Source organism: Bos taurus, chromosome 25 (assembly GCF_002263795.3).
Source record: "Bos taurus isolate L1 Dominette 01449 registration number 42190680 breed Hereford chromosome 25, ARS-UCD2.0, whole genome shotgun sequence".
Lineage (NCBI taxonomy): Eukaryota > Metazoa > Chordata > Mammalia > Artiodactyla > Bovidae > Bos > Bos taurus.
In genome coordinates, this window is record NC_037352.1 from 32813600 (window position 1) to 32836963 (window position 23364).

The following is a 23364-nucleotide window of genomic DNA, read 5'->3' on the forward strand; positions in this document are numbered from 1 at the left end:
ACACTATAAAAACTTTCAGTGTTCAATTCCACTGTAGAAAAGCACGTGCAAAACCAGAAAAAAAATCTGTGGAAAAGAACAATTTTGAAATGACGAACTACCAGTAAAATAAAAACTTGACTATGAAGAATTCTGGGCTCATAAGTTAGTACAAGGATTAAAAATAGTCAAAACATTCCATAATAGGTTTGAACCTAATTATTTAATGCCCTACGTAGATGTATTTTGGAAAACATATTAGGTATCTCTAATGTTTGGTTTCTGAAAACAGACAGACAAAATCCTTCTTTTCCAATTTCCAAAGAGATTTTTAGAAGCCAAAGAATATTTTTAGGCTAGTTTGCAAAGGATAAAGTGAAATATACTTATCTGACCTATGAATATTGTCCAAGCATTTTAACTGTTCAGTGTATTTCTTTATGAACGTTAAGCAATGATATTTAAAACAAAACGATTTTCCTTACAGGCTAATATAGCCTAAATATTTCTATAAATTGAAATTTTAAATGATTATTAAATTAGATAAAACGAAAACTGAAAGAATATAAAAAAGAAAATATAGCTTATGATGGTAACAAAATTCATCCCAACTGTAATCTGAGAAGTTTGACACTGAGGTGAAGGGGAAAGGGCAAGAGAGCTTTGCTTTTCTTTAGTGTCCAACAACCACATTTCTTGAATCAGATTAACTTACTTTAATACAAAAGGATTTAATAGTCTAAATATATTTTATAAAAATAACCTCCTTGACCATAACTAGAAAAAAGACAAATCTAGTAGAGTATTTTTTAACAAGTTAACAAATGATTTAACAAAGACTGTAAAACATTAAAAAGCATTTATCACATTTCTCTCGAGACAATAATGAAGTCAATCTATTAAATGTGAACAGATGAAGTTATTTGTGATAATAAAATACCACAACATAAATTCTATTAAAAGACTAACCCATTTCATATACTTACTACATAATTATAAAGGGTGTTTTAATTTATATGAAATATGGAATTACGTCAAGAAGAGCTATGAACTCAAACACACCTTTTTTTTTTCTCCACTACTGCAGCAAAAAACTGATTCTGGGAAAGTATGAGGAAACGTTACTCTTGACCTCACAATCCATTTCACAAAGGATTAAAATTATTTCTTTGTCGCAGAAATCAGTCTGCCTCTAACAATCAGTTCAGCAGGGAGCACTGTTTTCTAATTATCATGGCGCTTCCACATTATAAACAATCACTTCTTTAAAAAAAAAAAAAAAACCATGCATCTCTGGATGCTTCAAATTGAAGCCCAAACTAAAAATGTTTATATCTTCAAAACTAGAAGCTTATAAAATGTATTTCAAGGTATTTTAGCATGCAAAAGCTGCAAATGAGTGAGGAATATGGCCTAGCTATGCTGCAATGCTAAAAACAAGCCTCCCACCCCATGAAAAAAGGGCAGAGATAGTCCCCAATTCAAAATTTCTATCAAGAAAAACCTGGTTTTCCTTTTTGCCACATACTACTTACAGATATGCCCATAGAGAACACAGAAATCAGAGCTCAAATGTGTTACTGAATTTATCTAATTCTTGATGAATGCATTAATATATAAAAACTTTTTTCTGATACTTATTTTCAACATGATCAAATTGGTAATTTTATCAAATAATCTGACACCTATTCAAACTAAAAGAAATGAAATAAAAATAAATCAGGTACTCTTTCTCTTGAAATTATTTGGAGGTATTAATTACCCTCCACATTTCAAATTAATAAATGGCATTTTTCACCCATGGATCCAGGTCCTAACACCTCCAAAAGTCTAATTTTTATGTAATAATTGGATGTCAACTAAGTGATTTGTTAGCAACTATAAAATTAAAAATAAAATATTCAAATGATAACATACCCAATTATATAGATTCTACAAACTCTCAAGTAACATTTATAAGAATAATTAAACAACAACCAACCAAGACAATTGCTCTGTCTTCAAAATACCCTGAATTCAATCACTCCTTGTTCCTACTGTCACCACGCAATTCTAAAGTATCTCCCTCTGAGTAACTATAATCACTTTGCTTCCATTATGATCTGCTCTCTCAGTCTTTACAGTGGCCCTGTTTCTTCAAAAAGAAAGAATTTATTACTTCCCTGTTCAAAACCCTCCAATGGACTTGCCTATCTTGTTCATTCCAAAATCTTTAACACTTATTCCAGCCACCAGTACATACAAGGTGTCTGATATTTGTGGACTGATAAATGAACGTTTGAATAGCACAATCCTGAAAGTTATGTGCGACAGTCAAAAATTTCTAAATTTCACACACAAAAAAGGATACCATGAGAGGATGAAATCCAATTACTGAAACCCTAAAGCAGTGTTATCCAAAGAGCAGTCCGTGTATATATATGTGGTGTTATAAACTGCATTCCTATGTGTAAATATTTATGTAATTAATTTATTTACCGAAGAAAACTTTAAATTTCAAACAGTTTTACTTAAGAAGACATGAAATTTAAAAAATTGTAAAAAAAGAAGACACGAAACCCGTTTAATCTATTTAAAAGCAATCTGAAGACAAATAATAATAATCAGGGGGCTTTGCCTCAGCCAAATAAACACGTGTGAATGGCTCAAGTTGCGGAAAATGTTTGAAAATGAACTGCATATAAGGAAATCTCTTTTAAAGCACAATACTTTCCATCTTCAGCTCATTCATGACAGCCAGACTTCAAATAATTCTGAGGCAAGATTTTCTCTGCCCTTATCAAACACATGCCTAAGCCAAAGACCTGACAACAGTCTGATTTTAACCAAAAATGAAGTCATGGTGTTTATGAAATCAAGGCATGCACAGCCATATAACTCTAACTCTAACTCTAAGAGACATTTCCCAAACCGAGGTCACAGAGCTTCCACACGTGCACCACTGACTTCAATAACAAACGGATCACCACAAATGGAAGGGAAGCCTAGCATGCTGCGGTTCATGGGGCTGCGAAGAGTGCAACACGACTGAGAGACTGAGCAACAGCAAATGGAAGAGCAGATCTCAGCTCAGGGGACTGTTTCTTGCAGGATAACGTGTCTGCATCAGTCTCAATCAGACCCTTAATAACAGTCACATAGTGGCAAATAAAGATATCAAGGCTAATGTGGAAAACCTTACAAAACTCACTTGAAGACTAAGTTTCTTTTTTCTTTTCTATAAACTTTTTGGGAAATGCAGGAATATACAATAGGAGAAAACGAAAGTCACCACCACGCAAGCAGGATTGTCTTATTTCAAGAACAAGGATTTTCCTAAAGAAAACTAACATAGTCCTCTAGGTACACTTCTCCTTTTAAAGGTGCCTTGTTCAGGAAAGGAGGCTCCTCCCCACCACCCTGCTACTAAGAGTATTACACTAGAGGTCTTTCTTCAGATCTCAAAGTTACCATTTCAATGCGTGATATATTTTTCTAATATTAGAATGTATCAAAATTTAATTTTCTAACCGTGGATATTTTTCTAGTTTCTACCATCTGTACTTGTCTTTCTAGGAAAAAAAAAAATACAATATACTTATCAAAAAGATGTGGATGTCAGTTCTCATTTGACCTTCCTTGTTAATATCACAGACTTAAAATTTACCTTCCATAATGTATGGATAACAATTAATTAGCAATTTAATTAGAGTTGGTATATAGTTTGTTTGTGAGCACACATCCCATGGAAAATGTTACTAGGAAAAGTAATTACTTTACACAGACCTGGTATTTCTCTGGTCTTCTGAACATAAAGCAGCAGCCTCAATAGCAAAATTCTACTAGTTGGAAAATATGGATGATAAATCAACACTCTGGAACTATGTCTTAGTTTAAAAGAAATGGAATTTATCATTCCCTTCAAAGAATGAAAACTGAAAAGACTGACACACGTTTCAGGTTTGTAAGCTATTGATGTCTTCATTATTTTGACATCCCTTTAAAGGTTTACACTATGAAAACCAAGTGTTTATTTTCTAAGCAATTCTAATATAGCCTTTATGGGTTTTAAGGTTTAAGATGAATCAATGTGGTTACTAGTCCTATTTTAAAGGTTTATGCTAATAATTTTATAAAATATTTATTTGGCTGTGCCAGATCTTAGTGCAGCATGTGGGATCTAGTTCCCTGATCTGGGATTCAACTCAGGTCTACTGCATTGGGAGTGCTCAGTCTTAGCCACTGGACCAACAGGGGAGTCCCTATGCTCATAATTTTAATCATCATCTACTTTTCTTATCTCTATAGGAAGGAAAAGGTTCTGAGTATTTATAATATCTAGATTTTAACTTATAATTTTAATTTATAATATCTAGATATTATATAATCTAGATTTTCTTCTCATAATTGAGCTTCTAATTTAAAGTCAATTATTGAGGACTTCCCTGGCAGTCCAGGGGTTAAGACTTCACACTTCCTCTGCAGGGGGTCGGGGGGCACTGATTCAATCCCTGATTGGGGAACTAAGATCCGACAAGCTGCCTGGTGTGGCCAATGAATAAATGAATGAATGACTAAATGAATAAATTAAATTATTAAATGCTAGACTAGAAACAATTCAAAACAATTTTAGGTTAGTAAAATTATGCTAATGATAAAATGTGTATATTAAATTAACTGAGATGTTAACATGCAAAATAGGAGAAAATTTCTGATACTGGGCGAAAGCTACCGATCAGCTTATAATTTAGAAGCAATGAAGACAAACGTTTTCACTAGTCTGAAATAGCCAAACACCATAGTAACCAGTGGACATCAGGAGAGGACAGGCTATTATAAACAAAGAAGAAAAGGAGACAGAGATGGCAAACCAAGACAGGTTATGCAGCAGTTAAACAAAATAGTGAAGTACCAGGATGTAAAGTTACGGGAAAAACACTATGGGAAATGTGGTATGTGTGTATTTCACTTGCTCATTATAAAGCTGTACACTGAAAACACCTGTAAATGCATGTGGACACATCTAGCTTATTTTTAGATCTCACAATAAAGTGACATCTACCGCTGAGTACAGGGACACTGGAGCAGGGCGGGGGTTAACAACATTTTTGCTTTAGAAAAGAATCACTTTGAGGAGAAAAAAATTTACAGGAGTCATGTGAGATAAAAAAGAAAAAAATCAGTACACTTAATAACTATGAAATATAAGGCATGCTCCTGTTAATAATTAGCTGAATCTTTAAATAATGCAGGATACACTGGCTCATCTGAATTCATGCACTATCTCCGAAGAAGAAACTAGGTCTGAAGCAACTTTATATACATTAGTTTAGAATATTTTTACAGCTGCTGCTTCAAAAGTTTTGAAGGACACATTATATGTTAGCATTTTAAGGGGAAAACTCGCTTTAGAAATTGAACTATTGATACTTTCTCCTCCACCTCACTAAGGTTGACAACCGGGGTCCCAGGACTAAGTAAGTCTCCTATGTCACAGCTCAGTAATAGGTTATAAATCTATTTCTGTGTGCAGCCGGTCTGGTCATAGTTTTCTCTTTTTAAAAATTCTGTTTCCCAATGGTAGAAAGTACCAGTATATAGCCTGGTCCACCACTCATCTTCACAGCTTAGTTTTGCTGTCTAAAACTCCCAGAGCATTGGGTGTGCTGTGGGATGTGGTTACTTCAGTCACACATACACATATATGCTTCCATTTTTTTTTTTTCCCACAAGTTTCCTTTAAAAATGAATGAAATGCATACTTGGCAATGTGAATGTGACAAATAATTTTTATGACCAGAAGTACACTTTTGGAATCAAGGCTTTTAGATAACTAACCTTCAATAGTCACCTCAACTTCGGGGTCCTCACTTGTTTCTGAAGGGACATGTTGAGTAGAATCTTGAAAAAAATAAAATTCTAAAATGACATTCATTATAAAGCACTTTCTATTATGTTCCAACATTTTACGGATTTGATATTCCAAAAGCAGCCTACCATAAAATTTTACTGTCATTTGAATTCACCTCATACTTGTTAAATGAAAATCTCTGACCCTTTTAAACAGGGAGAAGAGAAAACAAAAAGTAGAAAAACTCTGGAAAACTATTAGACAATACCAAGTTACCTGCATTAAAGGACTCAAACTTTCTAGAGGAGTAAGATTATAATGAAGTTAAAATTGTTTTCCTGCTGTAACTAGAAGGTGCTAGGATATATACAAAGGCTTTATTATGTTAAAAAAAAAAACAAAAAACTATTTCTCCTCTTCTTTCAGAAATACCAGGAGTGGCTTATATTGTTAAATAAAACCACAAAGTTTTTGTGGTGGGAACCCTCATATCAAAACAGTGACTACTGTGACAAATACAGACAGGACTGTATCATCTAACTAACTTTGCATGTAACATACTTTATAAAATTAAATATTTGTGTTACTACAGAAAACAAATGTACATCAGAATGTTAGTGCTGGAAGCTCAGCTAGAGAGTATCTTTATCAACTCTCCTTTCATTTTGCAAAGGTTGAGAGATTAATTGATTTGCCAAAGATTATGTTCACTTGTTAGTAAAGGAATAAAGACTAGAACCTAACTTCAACTCTATTAACACTGCAATGACAATAAAAATTTCCTCAAAAATAAAGTGATTCAAAGCCTAATATCTAAATCACATTGCCCAATGAACACCAGTATGATTCATCTTGTAAACAGGTTTTATTTCCTTGTTGTAAATACTGCCTATCTAAAACAGGATTTTGTTACAGAGGAAATATCTAATTACCTCCACACAGTAAAAGAAAACAAACCAAAAAAAAATTCACCAACACCATCATCTATTAAAAAAATTCAACAAGAAATTTAAAATATTATTTTAAATGAGCATCTCAGTATTTCTGCAAGAAATGTATTCCATTGAAGTGAAGTGAAGTCGCTTAGTCGTGTCCGACTCTTTGCGACCCCATGGACTGTAGCCTACCAGGCTTCTCCGTCCATGGGATTTTCCAGGCAAGAGTATCGGAGTGGGGTGCCTTTTCCTTCTCCAGGGGATCTTCCCGACCCAGGGATCAAACCCAGGTCTCCCGCATTGCGGGCAGATGCTTTACCCTCTGAGCCACCCGGGAAGCCCATTAGAACACTCCAATTCTAAATCTGAATTTAGAAAGATCAGTCAACTTTCCAGCGACCTTTGGAACTCCCGCCACTCAAAGAGGGTAAAATATCAAATTATGGATTAAAAAAAAAAGGCAAATATAAAGAATAAAAAGGTACAGAATAGACTCCTTTTTTAGTCTTAAAAAAATAAGGCTTGACATGACCAGCTTATATGAGAAACAACAATTCTAAAATAAGATCTAGTTGCCTTACCACTTGCTTTCCTTGGGAGAAACCTATAAAAATTCTTTTGGAACTATCTAAACAGTTTACAAATTAGGAAGCCATTCTGCATGATAACGGTTTAACTCAAGATTCCAATAACTTAAAAAGCTGTGGCTGAATATTCTTTCAATCCTGCAATCAAAGGAAGATGGCGGGTTGACACAGCGGTCCACGGGGTGGCTGTAAGTATAAAAATGAGCAGCCAGACCATTGCTCTTTTAGTAATCTTATGGAGCCGACATTACCCTGATATGAACAGAGCCAGTAATAATTTAAATTTTAAATATTAAAACCATTCTTTCCAAATATGGCATAAGATGACCACGAAAAAATGGGCAACATTTTGCATCATGAAGAATTTTACTTACCACTTAAATTTTAGTCCCCACATATTTTATTATTCAATACAGTAAAAGAGGTTTAACATCTTTAGGGCTAAAAAAAAAAAACACCTGTTGGCTAAGAAGGCATACCATAACAATCATTTTATTTCCAAATAAGGTTTTAAGGATAGTATTCCCTGTAGTACAGAACAATATAATATAAACACAGCAAAGTAAAAATTCCCAAATCTAACCTTCTGCTGGTACTTCCATTTCTGTTCCTTCATTGCCCTCTGAAGAATGATGGCTTCCTAAAAAGAAGATAAACCCATATAATAAACCAATAAAGACTGATGCTGGGAGAAGAGAAACTAGGCAACAATGCAAATAAAAACACAAATACAAGCTGATTCTTTTAACTTCTTAGCAGTTAATTCAAACAATATTATCTAATTCAGAAAAACTTGTTAACACTTCTGTATGAAAACTCAAAAGAATTATTTTAAAATGCAAACATATAGAGTAAACCTAAGTAGATGTGGGGATTTAATATTAGATACTAGAACTACACAATATAACTACTGAGAGATATTCGAATTTGAGAACTAGAATAGTTTGTTTCAGAGCGCCAAGCTCATCTGCCATTGATGCACACACAAAAACACACATCAGAGTCAGTTCTGTCTTTGCTCGTAAGACTCTATCAAGTCTAGAAACACAAGTTCAGGTTTGGCTGCGAAACGTTTCTTGCTTTCCATTTGTACTACGGTGGAAGCTATGGAAACTAAATCCCCATTATTTAATCAAAGTTGCACTTAAAGGAAATGCAGAAGTTAAAACTTAAGATACTACCTTTAGTCTCAAAAGCATTTTAATTCAGGTAATATAATCTGCCTGCTTCTACACACTGGAACATAAAGCAATGTATCAGGTTAGGCATTCAACAGTGAACAGGCTCATCCTACTGGAGAAACTTTACTCATAAACAGGAAAGAAGTCATCCAAAACCCAAGAGAGCCAATTAGGTTAAGTGCCCAAACTGCCCCAGACTATTGATCCTCCGTCCTTAAATGTCTGAGGTACTAACATCGAGAAGACTGAAAATCACTGCCTTCGTGTAGAAATAAAAATGTATTACCTATAGGGAAGAATAAAGCAAGGGAGCAGGAGGAAACATCAGGTCTATTTTGTCATCCACTGATAACTAATTTAAGAAACTATACTAAAGGCAACCCCCACCCCCAGACACAGGTTTTATACACTTTTATCTTGAGTTTTAAAGAGCATTGACTATAGTTAAAAAAAAAAAAAAAGACTGTCATTCAGTACCTAGCACCTTCAAATTTAAAGTACCATGTTAAGACCAAATATTTGGGGTTTTCCATGTCTAATCTTATGGAGCTCTAATTATCTTGGGATTCTTTTCCATTTATTTTATGTTCTGAAAACTCACCTGAGCTCAAAACAATGGGTAAATCTATAAATCTGTAGCCAAGAATTATTCTTTACTTAACTCCTTAAATTATGCTTTCTCAACACACGGCTCCCCTCTCCCCATTAAACATTAACATTTGAATTTATGGAGCGCTGGATTCTTTGACTGTAATGCCAAAGAAAACAAAAGTGTGAGGTCAAAACAAGGAGAGGTAATGGAGAAAGGACCAGTACTTAAAAAGGGAAGGCTGGCTAAGAATAAGTCAGGTGATGTTCTTCAGGTCATAACACGGTAAGTAAAGGGTGATTCTGTGTGTACTTTTTGTTCTCTCAAAATGTAAATCAAGCAATTACATTTATATTAAAAGTACAGCTAAAGAAAAGACATCTTGGGACTTTCCTGGCGGTCCAGTGGTTAACACTGTGCTCCCAATGCAGGGGGCGTGTGTTCAATCCCTGGTGCAGGGACTAGGACCCCACATGCTGCATAGAGCAGCCAAAGAAGGAAAAAGAATGAAATCTAATGCACTCAAGCCGGAATAAGCAGAGGTAAAGTAAAGCCATCACAAATAGCCTATGTTCATCAAGGGAGGGAACACTACACAGAAATTCCCCAAAAGACATTCAATCAATAAAATTAGGGAATTACAAATGATATCTTACAATCTTTCTAAACATTAAGTATCAACATGACCTTACTGATATTTACATTACTAACTATACAATATAAGCCTTATTTCTGACTATTCTGATATAAGGTATAAATGTGTACTTTACCTTAAATATGAAAGTGTGTCATGTACCCATTTCGAGATTCATTACTAGATTCACAAAAGGGAAAATTGGTTTTCAAAAATTGTTGCTTGTGAAGTTCATTTATGTTTCAAAAAAAAAAAAAAAGGCCAATACATTTCCTTTTCCATTTAGAAAAGTAATAATACAGATATAAATACAAAAACACAGTCTGTCCAGTATAAAGAAACATTACATAAGAACATCATGTGGGAAAATGGAAGTGAAAAAGTTATACCTTGCAAAGACTTCGAAAGGGGGAGTTTGTCATCAACATCATCAGTTTCAGAAGGGCCTGCTTTGGGACACAAAGATAACACTTCAAAACGAATCCCAAAAATAGATTTTGGGTCACTTCAGCAAACAAATTTGGGTGAGAGATATGGAATACTACAGCCTTTTCATGGGTTAAAAAAAAGGAAAAAAAAAAAAAGACTGACAAATGAATGGTGTCAATTTATGGTCTTAGTGAATGGAAAAAGTGTATTCAGATAAAGCCATATACAGACAGTCAAAAGAAATTCTGAAAATGACTAGACACGAACTGAATGGGAATGATACGTCTAAATGGTGGATATGGGCCATGTTCGTGGCAGCAAGCTGGCACTTTCGCTTCATATAGGCAACAAGCACAGATACATCTCACAGGCTGCATTTGATTCTTCCTTGACAAATATTTGTCTTAATGCTTTGCCATACTAAAGAAAAATGCAGAGTCAAATTGTTGTACCTTCCTTAGAATCTCTAAAATCATGCAATTAACCTATCAATAAGCTTGAAACTCCATTGAAATAGAAATATGACAATTATTCATTCAAAAATCCTTTCTCTACAGATCCATAAAAATTTTTAATAACATGGTTTTCCCCAATAATTAATATACAATATATTTCGTCTTAATTAAACCTTCACAGAAAGCTATAGATATTGACAACACACTTGCATGTATTATGCTTTCAGTGACAGTAATAGATTTAAAAGAGAACACTGTGTTCTCAACGGCTACTTAACATAAACATGTTCATATCTGAAATGAACACAAACCGCTTCACTTTCTCTGAATATTTTTTGGAAAACATCCTAAGACTTTTAAAAGGCTTTGCAAATGCATGAGGAATTTCATGAAGAGGCACAAAAGTATACATTATAAGTAAAGGACGTAGCATAGAAAATAATTTCACAGAAAACAGAAAAATTATTTATATTTGGAGTCTCAATGAAGAGCAAAATGTTCAATGAGAGACCTGACTTCGAATGCCAGATTCACTGCTTCCTAGTCATGTAACCCAGACTTAAAATATACAGAAAAAATGTACTGTATGATAGCAAAATGTATTGACTTCATAATACTGCTTTAGCTGCTCTTCCACAAGTCTAGCTATATATCATTATCAATATTGTTCTGCTCTAAACTATTTTAATAAGGTCCTCTTTAAGCCAAAGTATATTTCTTAGGATTCCCATGGTATAGGATTTCTATTTTAAATAATGTGCTTATTATTGATTTCTAATTAATTACAATATTTTCTGGCAATTTCTTAAGGCTATCCATGAACAACTGTAAAGTTTATTTTTGTAAAAGTTCCATATTTTGTAAATAAACATTTACTGGGTATGGAATTCTGGATATACATGAATTGGCTTATGTTCATCAACTGCAGAGTTCAAATACTCTACTCTATAAGCATTCATCATTGGTTAAAATCTCCCATATGACTGCATTCACAAATTTATCAACTACATCAAACTGAATCAATTTTTTACTTTGACTTTTGAGGCTACATTTTTAGGTAATAAAAGTTAATGATTATCCTGTCAACTTAGTACTTTATTAGTATATTGACTATACAGTCTTACTCTTTATACTTGTTAATTTTTTCTTTTTTGGCCTCAAATTATTATTAGTAAACTTGGTTTCTTTTGGTTACTATTTGCCCAGCTACCTTCATATATCACTATACTATCAAATTATGTTGTTTAATTTTAGACATGTTTTAATAGCACATGACTTGGACTTTGTCATTAAATGAGTCGCACATGCGCCCTCACCACTTGAGGAGTGTCTACCCGTTTTTGCAGACAAATCACGCTTTCCCAGTGCTCACATCTGAGCCATCTTAGAGGAAGACTGACAGGTACACAGAGATGTGTCCAGGTCTATTTTGGAATTCGAAAAGTTTCGCAGAAAACATGAATGGTTTTAAAGCACAAGAAAGAACAAATGAACTGTAGTATAATCACATATGTAACCACTGCAATGCCAGTATCACATCAGTACTTGGGACTTCCCTGGTAGTCCAGTGGGAATCTGCCCGCCAGTGCAGGGGACCTGGGTTCGATCCCTGGTCTGGGAAGATCCCACATGGCGCGGGGCAACTAAGCCTGTGTGCCACGACTACTGAGCCCTTGTGCCTAGAGCCGGTGGTCCGCAACAAGAGAAACCACAGCAGTGAGAAGCCCGCACCCTGCAGACCGAGCAGCCTGTGCTCGCTGTAACTAGAGAAAGCCTGTGTGCAGCAGTCAAGACCTACTGCTGACAAAAATAAATAAAGGAAATAAGCCAGTCATAAAAAAGGACAAATACTAAAAAAACAAAACAAAAAAACAAAAAAACCTGTACCTGACAAAAATAGGTAGATCTCATAAACCTGTACTGATACAGGAGAACATACATAAAACACATACAGAGCATGATACCGTTTGTGCCAAAGTTAAAAACTGAGAAAATACATAAATGTTATGTGCCTGGATACACATACAAAGACATTCTGTGGAGCTGTATACTCATTTAAAGTATAAAATCATTATCAGGAGGGGCAAACCTCAATTTCAGTGAAGTGGTTAACTCAGAGGAAAAAACGGGACTAGGAAAGGCCTAAAGAAGGGCATCAGTAACACAGTCAGCATGTTACCTCATGTGAGATTCTGTAAACCTGGGAACATGTACATCATGTTTGTGGGCTTTAAACATTTTTAAAAAGCATTTTAGAATACAGTAGGCCATCTGAATCTGCATTCAGTATCTGCAGATTCAACCAACCACAGATCAAAAATATTTGGAACAGAGAAACTCCAGAAAGTTCCAGAATGCAAAATGTGAACTTCAAGCACGCTGGCAGTTACTAAGATAGCATTTACATTGTGTTAGATATTTCAGTAATATAGAGATGATTTAAATAAAGAATACGGGAGGATGTTTGTAGGTGACATGCAAATACTACACCATTTTATATAAGGGACTTGATCATCTGTGGATTTTGATATTGGAGGGGGTTGGGGGTGACTCTGGAACCCATTCTCGTGGGTACTGACTGTACAACACAGCAGTTCAAATAAACCATCTGTAAGTACAATCAACAGCATGTCTCACAAATTACATTTTACAGAAGAGGCCTGATATATGCTGATGGATTCTATTTACATAAACTACAAAAACAGACAAAACTAACTTAGGTTGTTACCATTCCGGACACTGGTAACAGGGCTGGAAAGGGGGCTGCCAGGAAAGGAGCCAAGGGAAAAGGCGCCTCCAGCATGCTGACCCCTAACGGGCCTTGAGAACGCATGAGGCCGGAGACAGACAGAGGCAGGTGAAGGTTTCAGTGCTTTTGTGGTGGATAGAACAAGGAGGGAGAAATGCCAGTAAGAATACAGCAGACCTGAACAATCATTTGTTAAGCAACCTTAACAAATCTAAAATAACTGAAATCATACAAAGAATGTTCTCCAACTGTAATGGAAATATAACTAAAAATCAGTAACAGAAAGCTATCTGACAACTGCACAAGTATCTGAAGAGACTACACTTTCCATGTAAACCAAAGGACAATGAGGAAATGACAAGGAAAATTAGAAAATGTTTTTGAACTGAATGAAAAGAACTATTAATACTAATATGTCTAAGTTTATAGGGTGCAGTTAAACTAATGCTGAAGAGGTAACTTTACAGCATTAAGTACTTACATTGGAAATTATCTCAATGATTTACGTTCCCATGTTAAGAAACATAAAACTAAATTAAAGCAACAAAAAAAGACACATAAGAGCAAAAAAAAGAAAAAAAATTACTGAAATGTTGCAAAAGCTAGATGTTTGAGTAAAAAAGAAACAAAAAACAGAAACAGTTCCAGAGCCAGAACCAAGTAAATAGTAACAATGAAAAACATTAAACACTTAGATATAAATCTTATAAAATATGTATAAGATATGTATGGTGAAAACTAAGCACTGATGAATCACAGAAGAGCTAAACAGATAACATCCACATATCATGCTCATGCATCGGAAGACTCAATATTAAGATATTCAACCAAATTTAGTCGATAGATTCAGCATAATCTCCACCAAAATGCCCAAGGGCTTCTATAAACTGTAGTCCTCAAGACAATGCAATTTTGGGAAAGGGTAGAAACAGAAATATCTATGTAACAGGATACGCTTGAGAAAACTGACAATGTAACAGAATATTCTGAGATGTAAAAGTATTACAACAAAAAAACAATAGTCTTTTCAACAAAAGGTGCTGGAAAAACTGGATATCTGTATGTGTAAGTTTGAACTTGGAATTCCACACACTATATAAAAATTAGGTCTAAACCAATCATAGACTTAAATGTAGAACTATAAAAGTGCTTATAAAACACAGAAGAAAATCTCTGTAAACTAAAGATTTTTTTTTTGGATATGGTACTTAAGCACAATTCATACAAGGGAAAAATTCCCCAGTAAGTTGGACATCATCAAATTAACCTATTTGCAAATCCCATCACAAAGGACTTTTATTCAGAATATACAAAGAACTGCAAAAAATACCAAAACTGCATGGACTGTATCTCTCAGGCTAGATGAAAATCAATAGTCTGGCTCCCACCTTCTTCAACTGCACTTGATCTTTTCAGCAATCTTTTCTTCTACAAATATCAGATTTCCACTCCCATTACTCAAGCATTACCTTAAGTCACTCACACTCCCTATTTTCAAGGGGGAAAAAAATCTTATATAATCCTGTCTAGTAACAGCAAAGCTAAAAAGACAATGCCACAGATACAGAATTTTATTTTTAAAATTAAATATAATGTGCTAAAAAAGATTTTATTAAACAGTGTTTATTAAGTATGTTAGCAAGGTACCAAAAACTGCTAAACGCCTAAATATTTTCCAAAATTTTAACTTTTCGATTAAAAACCTTTAGATTTATCTAAACCTTTTAGCCATGTGATTACTACCATCATGGCAATAAAACAATCAAAACTGACATAAAAATTATGAAATTCACTAGGAGACAACTTAATATATGTACATAGATTTAATATATATGTATACATGATTACAAAGTAGAATAAATTTATCCCTAGCTTTTACAATACTCCAGAACTGATAAAAAATTATTATTTTAAATGAACTAAACCTATTAGAGAAATGTAAATTAAAATCGAAAAGAGGTATCACAAGACACCCAATAAAGTGGCTAAAAATAATGCGGACCATACCAGTGTTAACAAGGACATGGAAGCGACAAGAACTACTGCCCCCTGATGGAAATGCCCAACAGTACAAGCGCAGTGGGACACAGCTTAAATACCCACCACAGGTCTCAGCTATTCCAGTGCCAGGAAAGCTACTCCAGAGAAACGAACGCTATTTCCAAACAAATGTTCATAGCAACTGTATTTTTAACAGCCCCGAACTAGAAACAACCAAATGTCCATCAATAGACGGAAGGATAAACTGTGGTACAGATGAACAATGGAGTAACATTCAGCAACAAGATGGAATTAGCTATCGACATATGCAACAATGTGGATGAATTTCAAAACAATTACACGGAATTTGAAAGTCACAGCTCCCCACCCCAAGAAAACAGTACATACTTTATGATGATTCCATTTATATAAATTTCTTAAAGCTGCAAACTAAAATAAAATGATAGAAAACAAATCAGCCATTGGCTGGGGAGAGCTGTGAATTACAAAGAGGCTCAAGGAAATTTGAGGGTTATGGACACTTCATTATCTTGAGTGCAGTGAAGACTAACGTTTTTGGGTTATGGGTATACATAAAACTAATCAGATCTTATACTTTAAATGTTTAATGTACTTTATGCATCTATGACAATCAAACTTACCATAAACTAGAGATGTTCTTCTAAACTAAAATCCATCAATGCAGAAAAGCAAACTGCATTGTGAAATTATGAGCTTTAATTCCTTCTTGATTATCACTCAAGAAGAGATAGAGAATAAAAGGGTAAATACCTAAAACTTAATAATATCTGATCTTTTACAGATTTTTAAAATAATAAAAATAATGTGAAGTTATTTTTGTTCCACAAACAGATATTAAAGGTTTAGAAGACTTTTTATGCCTTGCAAATAACTCTGAAAAGTGAAACTGAATTCTATCTTAAGCCACAACTTTAACTTGTCCTTTTTAAGAATATTAATGATTATTCAACATTGCCCGTGTAGATGGACTTTGAGTGCCCCATTTTGAAATCAATTTTATTCCAGTGAGAAATTACAAGTACACCTGCTAGTCAAGGACCAAAGGACCAATCAATAAAATAATATCTAAGAAATTCAGGCAATTAACAAATTTTAATTATAACCAACAATAATTTCTGGAAAGAAAAACTTTATTAAATAGTACTACCTTGAATGTTATATTGATAGTAATCAGGATCTTCAGATTCTTCCTTCACTGTCACAGCTGCCATTTCCAGAGAAATGCCTATAAAAGAAAATTAAATTATATAATTATACTTTGAGGCATTCAGATTGTATAGGGAAGTCCCCTGTGCTCTGCTATTAATGCAAAATAATGCATTCAATTCATATTTTAAAGGTTTGCAAAAGACAAAAGCTTGCAAGGTATCACGGGGACAAAAATAATCTAAAACCCAACTAAGACAAAGTTTTAACCACCCTACTAACATTCTGGGATTATTATTTAATGCTAAATCTATCTTCCAACAAGTTATCTTTGCAATTAAAGAAAATTAGTCACAGTGCTTTCACTCATAGTCAAAAATGTTTTTATAAATCAATGAAAATCACCTGTAAACATCAATTTTAATGACCCAATATTCCAGAGTAAAGATGGCATACTTTTTAATGATTTTAATAAAGAGACACTGAATTTTTTTTCCCTCCTAACATGTCTCTTTATTAATAAGGGTAACAAATCATACCTTTTAGCCTAACACTTTGCCCACAATGAGGATAAATAATTTGAAGTAGACCTTTGTGGCCAGATATAAATGAGTGTATATTGTACAATTCCATGTAGAGGGAAGTCAAAATTAGAGAAAAGAAGTCTATGTTGTTAAAACTCAAGTAATGCCAATTATACCTCAAGAAAGCTGAAGAAAATTAAAATGCATAAGCCTTAGGTTAAAAAAACACACTCAAGCAAACAGCTGACTTTCAGAAGAGTAATGAGAGGGGAGGAGAGACCCTTCTTGGGGTGTCATTAATATTCTGTATCCCAGTGCGTGTTAGGTCACAGGCATTTTTATTCACTGGCCATATATACACTTATATTTGGCATATATTATACTTCAATTTTATTAAAAGTTTTAAGATTCTTAACAAATTCTTTAGTGAGTTCTTAATAAAAGGTATTTTCCCCACATATTCAAAAACAAAGTGTAAGGCAGAAAAAAATAAACCTATTAAAAAAAAAACCCTTTATAAATAAACCACTATGTGTACTATTAATCTACAATTAAGATGGTTGAAAAATTCAAAAAATATCATTTTTCTCAAGTCATCAAGTCTATTTTTAGATCCAAACTATTCAGGAGACAAATACATAAATTAAGGGGAGAAGATTTACAAAATGGTGATTTCAGTACAACAAACTAAAAACTAAACCGAGATTTCCTGTGACGTGAAAGAGGGAAAGAAAAAAACTTCTGTGAAACAAACTGTGTAACAAACTCAAATACTTATTCCCAATAAGGAGAATTCAACGCTGCCTTTCTTGCAGACCCCTCTAAAAATAACATACATAAAAATTCTCATTCATTCAGTATCTCCTCTCTCTCTCTCTCTCTCTCACACACACACACACTCACACTTCTTCTAACCCCAACAATTCATTTCAAACACCATTAGATTGCTCTGACCAAGATATGCAGCTGCATCAGGAGTTTCAAAGGCCCAAAGCAGGGTGGCAGAAGGAGACTATTTATTTCTTTGAGGGGCAGTCTCTCAGGCCAGGTAGACTGAGGAAAATGGGGGACAGGCAGTAGTGGTGATAGCCCAGCCAAAGTGTCAAAGGGTCAGCAAGACAAAGAGGTTAGCAATGAAACCTGTGTGAAATGAAATATGCAAACACACTGAACAAGGTTTCCACGGCTCTCAGAAAATTCTCCAGGAAAGGAAGGAAACAAAAAAAAACCTTGGGGTGTCCAAGAGAGGAACTGAAGATATGGGCATGAAAAATCATAGATGGGAATGGATAAACATACGTTTGTAAATATAAATACACATGAACAGATACTCCAGCTCTGCCTACTTTGAAGCAATGATATCCCACCTGTGGCAACAACATCTAACACCAACAGATGATTTCTTAGCAAAAGAAAAGAAGGGAGTGAGGGGAAAAGAAGACAGACAAGAAAACACTAGCATTGCAATAAAACAAAAAAGAGAGGCAATAACAAGTGTTGGTCAAGCGATGGAAACCCAAACCCTCACACACTGCTGCTAAGAACATAAAATAACAGTCACTAAGGAAAACAGTTCGTCGGTAGCTTAAAAAGTGAAGCAAAGAACCACAATTCACTCCTCTGAATCTACTAAAAAAAGGTAATGAAGACACATCTCCGCACAGACACACATACAGATTTTAATTCAAAACAATCAAAACTGGCCAAGAACTCAAATGTCCAATAAACGGTAAATGGATAAAGAAGTAGTATATCCCATACAGGGAACAATGTCCAAGTATGAACTGTTTATATACGCGACAGGGCTTTAGAAGATGTGCCTCAAATCATCAACAAGCAGCAGCAGCAGTAATATTAACAAATAATGTCACCTTTTGGAATAAATCTGTTCTACTTCACATCAAAGCAGTAAGTAATGAGTCCAAAAACAAACTTCTAAATTAAGGGAAAGTCTTCTTTACTTACATTTCACAACTGATTCTAAATGCACTGGTACATACCAGAATCCTCTGAGGGTTCTGTTTTTACTTTGACGGGGCCACAGCTGAAAGGAAAAGAAACCCCGATGAAGCTCTACACGATGAGGGCCACTTACACACAGCACTCAAATACCTGGATGTCACAGGATAACCTCACTCGCCTGACCCAGTCACTGCAGAAGTGACTCACTTTAAAATTCACATATTTATTTCCTGCATCAATGACTTGTTAACTGAATTTAGAAATCTAATTCCAATGAACATTTTGGGAGGGAAAGGTAAAATAAAACAACATGGTCTTACTAGAAGGCCTTCCTATTCACAATGTGGTCACCAGACTAATCACACTAGCTTCATTCAGGTTAACCACTGCCATTCATAACTACTAAGTCAAAAAGTGCATTTTCACAGGCCCTCCAAGGGATTCAAATGCAGGCCTTTTTAATATTCTAATACATCAATAACCTAAACACTAAAACTTGCTGAAGTGTGGAGGTTCATTAGTACTAATGAAATATGCTTTACCTTCCACTTGGAGATATCATTGACCTTTCAGCATCTGTAACCATCACACGACCACCTAGGTACAAAAAAAATATTAAGATTTAGATTTCTCCAACACTAATATGAAATATGACTGTGCTTCCAAAGGTCCTAACTATAGAATGAACAGGAGAAAGGGAGTTCACAGCTCAGGGTCATTCATATGAGTATTGCTGTTAGTTTGAAAGAGTGTCCTTCATTCTCCCCTCTAAGGAAGATATTCAGGGATGATAATCATCTAACAGCTTTTAGCCCCTCAACCCTCCACAAACCTCCCATTAATGAGAAAGCTCCTATTTTCATCAGTGAAACAAGTACACCAATATACTATTACTGAATAAGACAATACTGATGTATACAGGAAGTCAGATTTCTGTTAGGAGTAGATCTGGGGACTTCCCAGGTGGTTCGACTACAATGGGCACAGGTTCAATCCCTGGTTGGGGAACCAAGATCCAGCATGAGTACATCTGCCTCAGAAGAACTGGACAACAATGACTGCTAACGGGGACAAGGTCCTTCTTAAGGTGATGAGACAGGGTGATAGCTGTGCATCTTGTAGACACACTGCAACCCACTGACTTATATACCACCAAACGGTGAATTCTATGTTTGCAAAAATTAAAGGAAAAAAGAACAAGACTGACTCCATCAAATGCTGACGAAGATGCAGAACAACTACAGTTCACACACTGCTGGTGGGAACATAAACCAAAACCAGCACGCTGAAAGCCACTTAGGCAGTGTCTTAAAAAGGTAAATAACTAGTTACTGTTACAATCTCGCCACTCCCTTTGTCTACCCAGGAGACATGAAAACAATGTCCACATAAAAACTTGCACTCAAATATCATAGTGGCTTTCTTTATAAAAGCCAAGAAATGGAAACCCACATGTGCATGGGCAAGTAAATCAGTAAACAAATTGGGAGTATCTGTACCGTGGATACTAGTCAGTAATAAAAATGTATCTGTTGATACATGAAACACGGAAAAATCGCAAAGCAAGAAGCCAGACGAACAAAAAAGAGCACGTACTCTAAGATTCCATTTCCATAAAAAAACATAAGAAATCTCTGCTGACAACAACATGAGTGACAGTCTGGGGACAAGGCAGAGAGGAGGAGAGGAATTACGACGGGATGCAAGGAAGCAGGGGTGAGAGAGGTTTCATTATCCTGGTTGCAACGACAGTTTCCACGGCATATACATGTGTCGAAGCTTAGCAAACTGCACATTTTAAATATGTGTGGTTTACTGTATGTCAATCATATCTCAATAAGCCTGTTAAAAGTTTTTACACTGGAAAATGCAATCCCATTATAATTGCAACTTTTCAATTACTTTGAAAGTTGGTATGGCAAAAGAGCCGAGCCATACAAAGCCACCCACCTGGACAACTCATTATTATAAATAAATACTCTACAGAAATATTGTTTAACTAACCACTAGGCCTCAATGTTTCAGAACATGTTTCTAGAATCACAGACTTCATAAAATACAAATGGCAAACTACGGCTAATCTGCAATACATCAGGGCAAAAAAATACTGATCAAGAAAAAATGAATGTTAACTTAAACATGAAAACCAAGTCTATACTTTCTCAATCTCAAAAAGGACACATACAAAAACCTACAGATAACTCAACGGTGAAAGCTCGAATGGCTTCCACCTAGTATGGAGAACAAGGTGATGTTTGCTACAGCCACGTCCTACTCAATACTGCACTGAACATCCTTGCCAGAGCAACAAGACTAAGAAATACAAAACATTCAGACTGCGAAGTCAACTGTCTTGATTTACATACAACATGATTCGCTCTGTAGAAAGTCCAGAAATAAACAGGGTCAACTAACCAAACTGCCAGAAAGCCGTTCCATATACCGCATGGACTGTACACTTGAGATGGGTGAACTTTATTTATGACACGTCAATGACACCCCAATAAAACTTCTAAAAAATTAATCTTTTCATCATAGTGAGAATAACAGAGGCTATCGGCCAGAAAACAATATATGCTTGGGTATCCATATTATCTTGTCCTTTCACGTTTACATCACTTAGAAGTTGCCAATGACAGTGATTATTTTCTTTGACAAGTCTCAAAGGGGTGCTAGTCTTTTAAATACCCCTTTTCCCTTCAAAAGGAATGTCTGGACTTCCCAGAAGGAAGTCCTGTTGAAAACCTGTTCATTTTTCAACGGCCCATCTTAATTCCCTCTTTCTCGTAAACTCCTTCCTGGGCTTCCTCCCTAGAACCTCCACTAACCGTTCCTCCAGTGTGTACACCGTGCTCCTCCTGTGGTGACTCCACCTTAGACCACCAGCACTGGAAGCCTTTAATGTTCACACATGGCTGTGCATCCCCTCCCCTCCCAATCCTGTGTTCCATCTCTCTGTGCCCGCTCAGTGGACTATGTAAATTAAGTCCCTCATAATTCTGGGGCATGAGGACAGATCCTTACACCCTGCAAACACAAAGCCTTGAATACATCATAAAGCAAGCGGCTGAGCTGAAAACAATAAGTCTCTGGTTTTTCAGCTCAACAGATTTTTCACTGGTTTATATAAACATTGTACCACTCCACTCCAAAATGTCTTACATCATATTCTCAAAGAAAATAAAGGAGACATTCTTACAATGTATTGAATTTTTGACACAACAGGTTTAGTAATTGGTCCTGTTATAATGTAAGCAAAGCAATCACTTACCTAGGTGCTTCTTTGGCTCTAGGAAAGGTCTGCAGTAAAACAGAACGAAATATTACATGTAAACACAAAAAGTTATCAAAAAGCATAAATTTAAATGGTTTCTATAGTAAACAATAATAAAAACATATTAACTTAAGGTGAAGAATTATTCAACTTTATTTGAAAAAGCTATTGAGGACAAGGGAGAAAGTACTTCACCTTTTAATGATAAATGAAATCCCTGCTTTGTTCTCCAAAATCCACTTCAGGGTTGCAAGATCATAGTTTTCAGGGTGTTTGAAGGCTACTCCTTCTGGAAGCCCCTGCACCACCACGGCCGACTGATCTCGGAGCATCTTTTCATATGGAACAGGCACCACTGTTGACTTGCCTAAAGCTTTCCCTGAGGTTAAGAGATAGGGAAAAGGCAGAGAGACAGTAATCATTAAATGGTAAAATTTGAAAAACTTAACCATGATCAGTTATCATGGTTCAATAAATGGCATTAGTAGGTTTTTGGGGTTTTTTTTCGCCATGTTGCTTGCAGAATCTCAGTTTCCCAATCAGGGATTGAATCCAGGCCACGTCAGTGAAAAACCCAAAACCCTAACCACTAGGCCACCAGGGAACTCCCCTGCATTCATGCTTTTCAGTTCAGTTCAGTTCAGTCGCTCAGTCATGTCCAATTCTTTGCAACCCCATGAATTGCAGCACGCCAGGCCTCCCTGTCCATCACCAACTCCCGGAGTTCACTCAAACTCACGTCCATCGAGTCGGTGATGCCATCCAGCCATCTCATCCTCTGTCGACCCCTTCTCCTCCTGCCCCCAATCCCTCCCAGCATCACAGTCTTTTCCAGTGAGTCAACTCTTCGCATGAGGTGGCCAAAGTACTGGAGTTTCAGCGTTAGCATCATTCCTTCCAAAGAAATCCCAGGGCTGATCTCCTTCAGAATGGTCTGATTGGATCTCCTTGCAGTCCAAGGGACTCTCAAGTCTTCTCCAACACCACAGTTCAAAAGCATCAATTCTTCGGCGCTCAGCTTTCTTCACAGTCCAACTCTCACATCCATACATGACTACTGGAAAAACC

At 35.5% G+C, this 23364-nt stretch overlaps 1 protein-coding gene across 11 annotated transcripts in view; it reads right to left on the reverse strand.

The window, feature by feature from the left end:
• The window catches only part of GTF2I (general transcription factor IIi), an 81714-nt gene that overhangs the window by 31861 nt on the left and 26489 nt on the right, over positions 1-23364 (reverse strand). For 4 of the 11 annotated variants that reach the window (XR_009492793.1, XM_005225174.5, XM_005225172.5 and 1 more), the window contains 8 exons: positions 22492-22675; positions 22294-22322; positions 19565-19619; positions 19061-19104; positions 16538-16615; positions 10125-10184; positions 7915-7971; positions 5797-5859 (listed from right to left, as the gene is read on the reverse strand). Coding sequence is in view for 10 of the 11 variants with exons in the window: in XM_005225174.5 (XP_005225231.1) it covers positions 5797-5859; positions 7915-7971; positions 10125-10184; positions 16538-16615; positions 19061-19104; positions 19565-19619; positions 22294-22322; positions 22492-22675 (570 nt within the window). In the remaining variant the exon portion in view is untranslated. The remainder of the gene's footprint in view (positions 1-5796; positions 5860-7914; positions 7972-10124; positions 10185-16537; positions 16616-19060; positions 19105-19564; positions 19620-22293; positions 22323-22491; positions 22676-23364) is intronic. The other 7 variants (XM_024984995.2, NM_001102177.1, XM_005225178.5 and 4 more) reach the window with 5 other exon arrangements.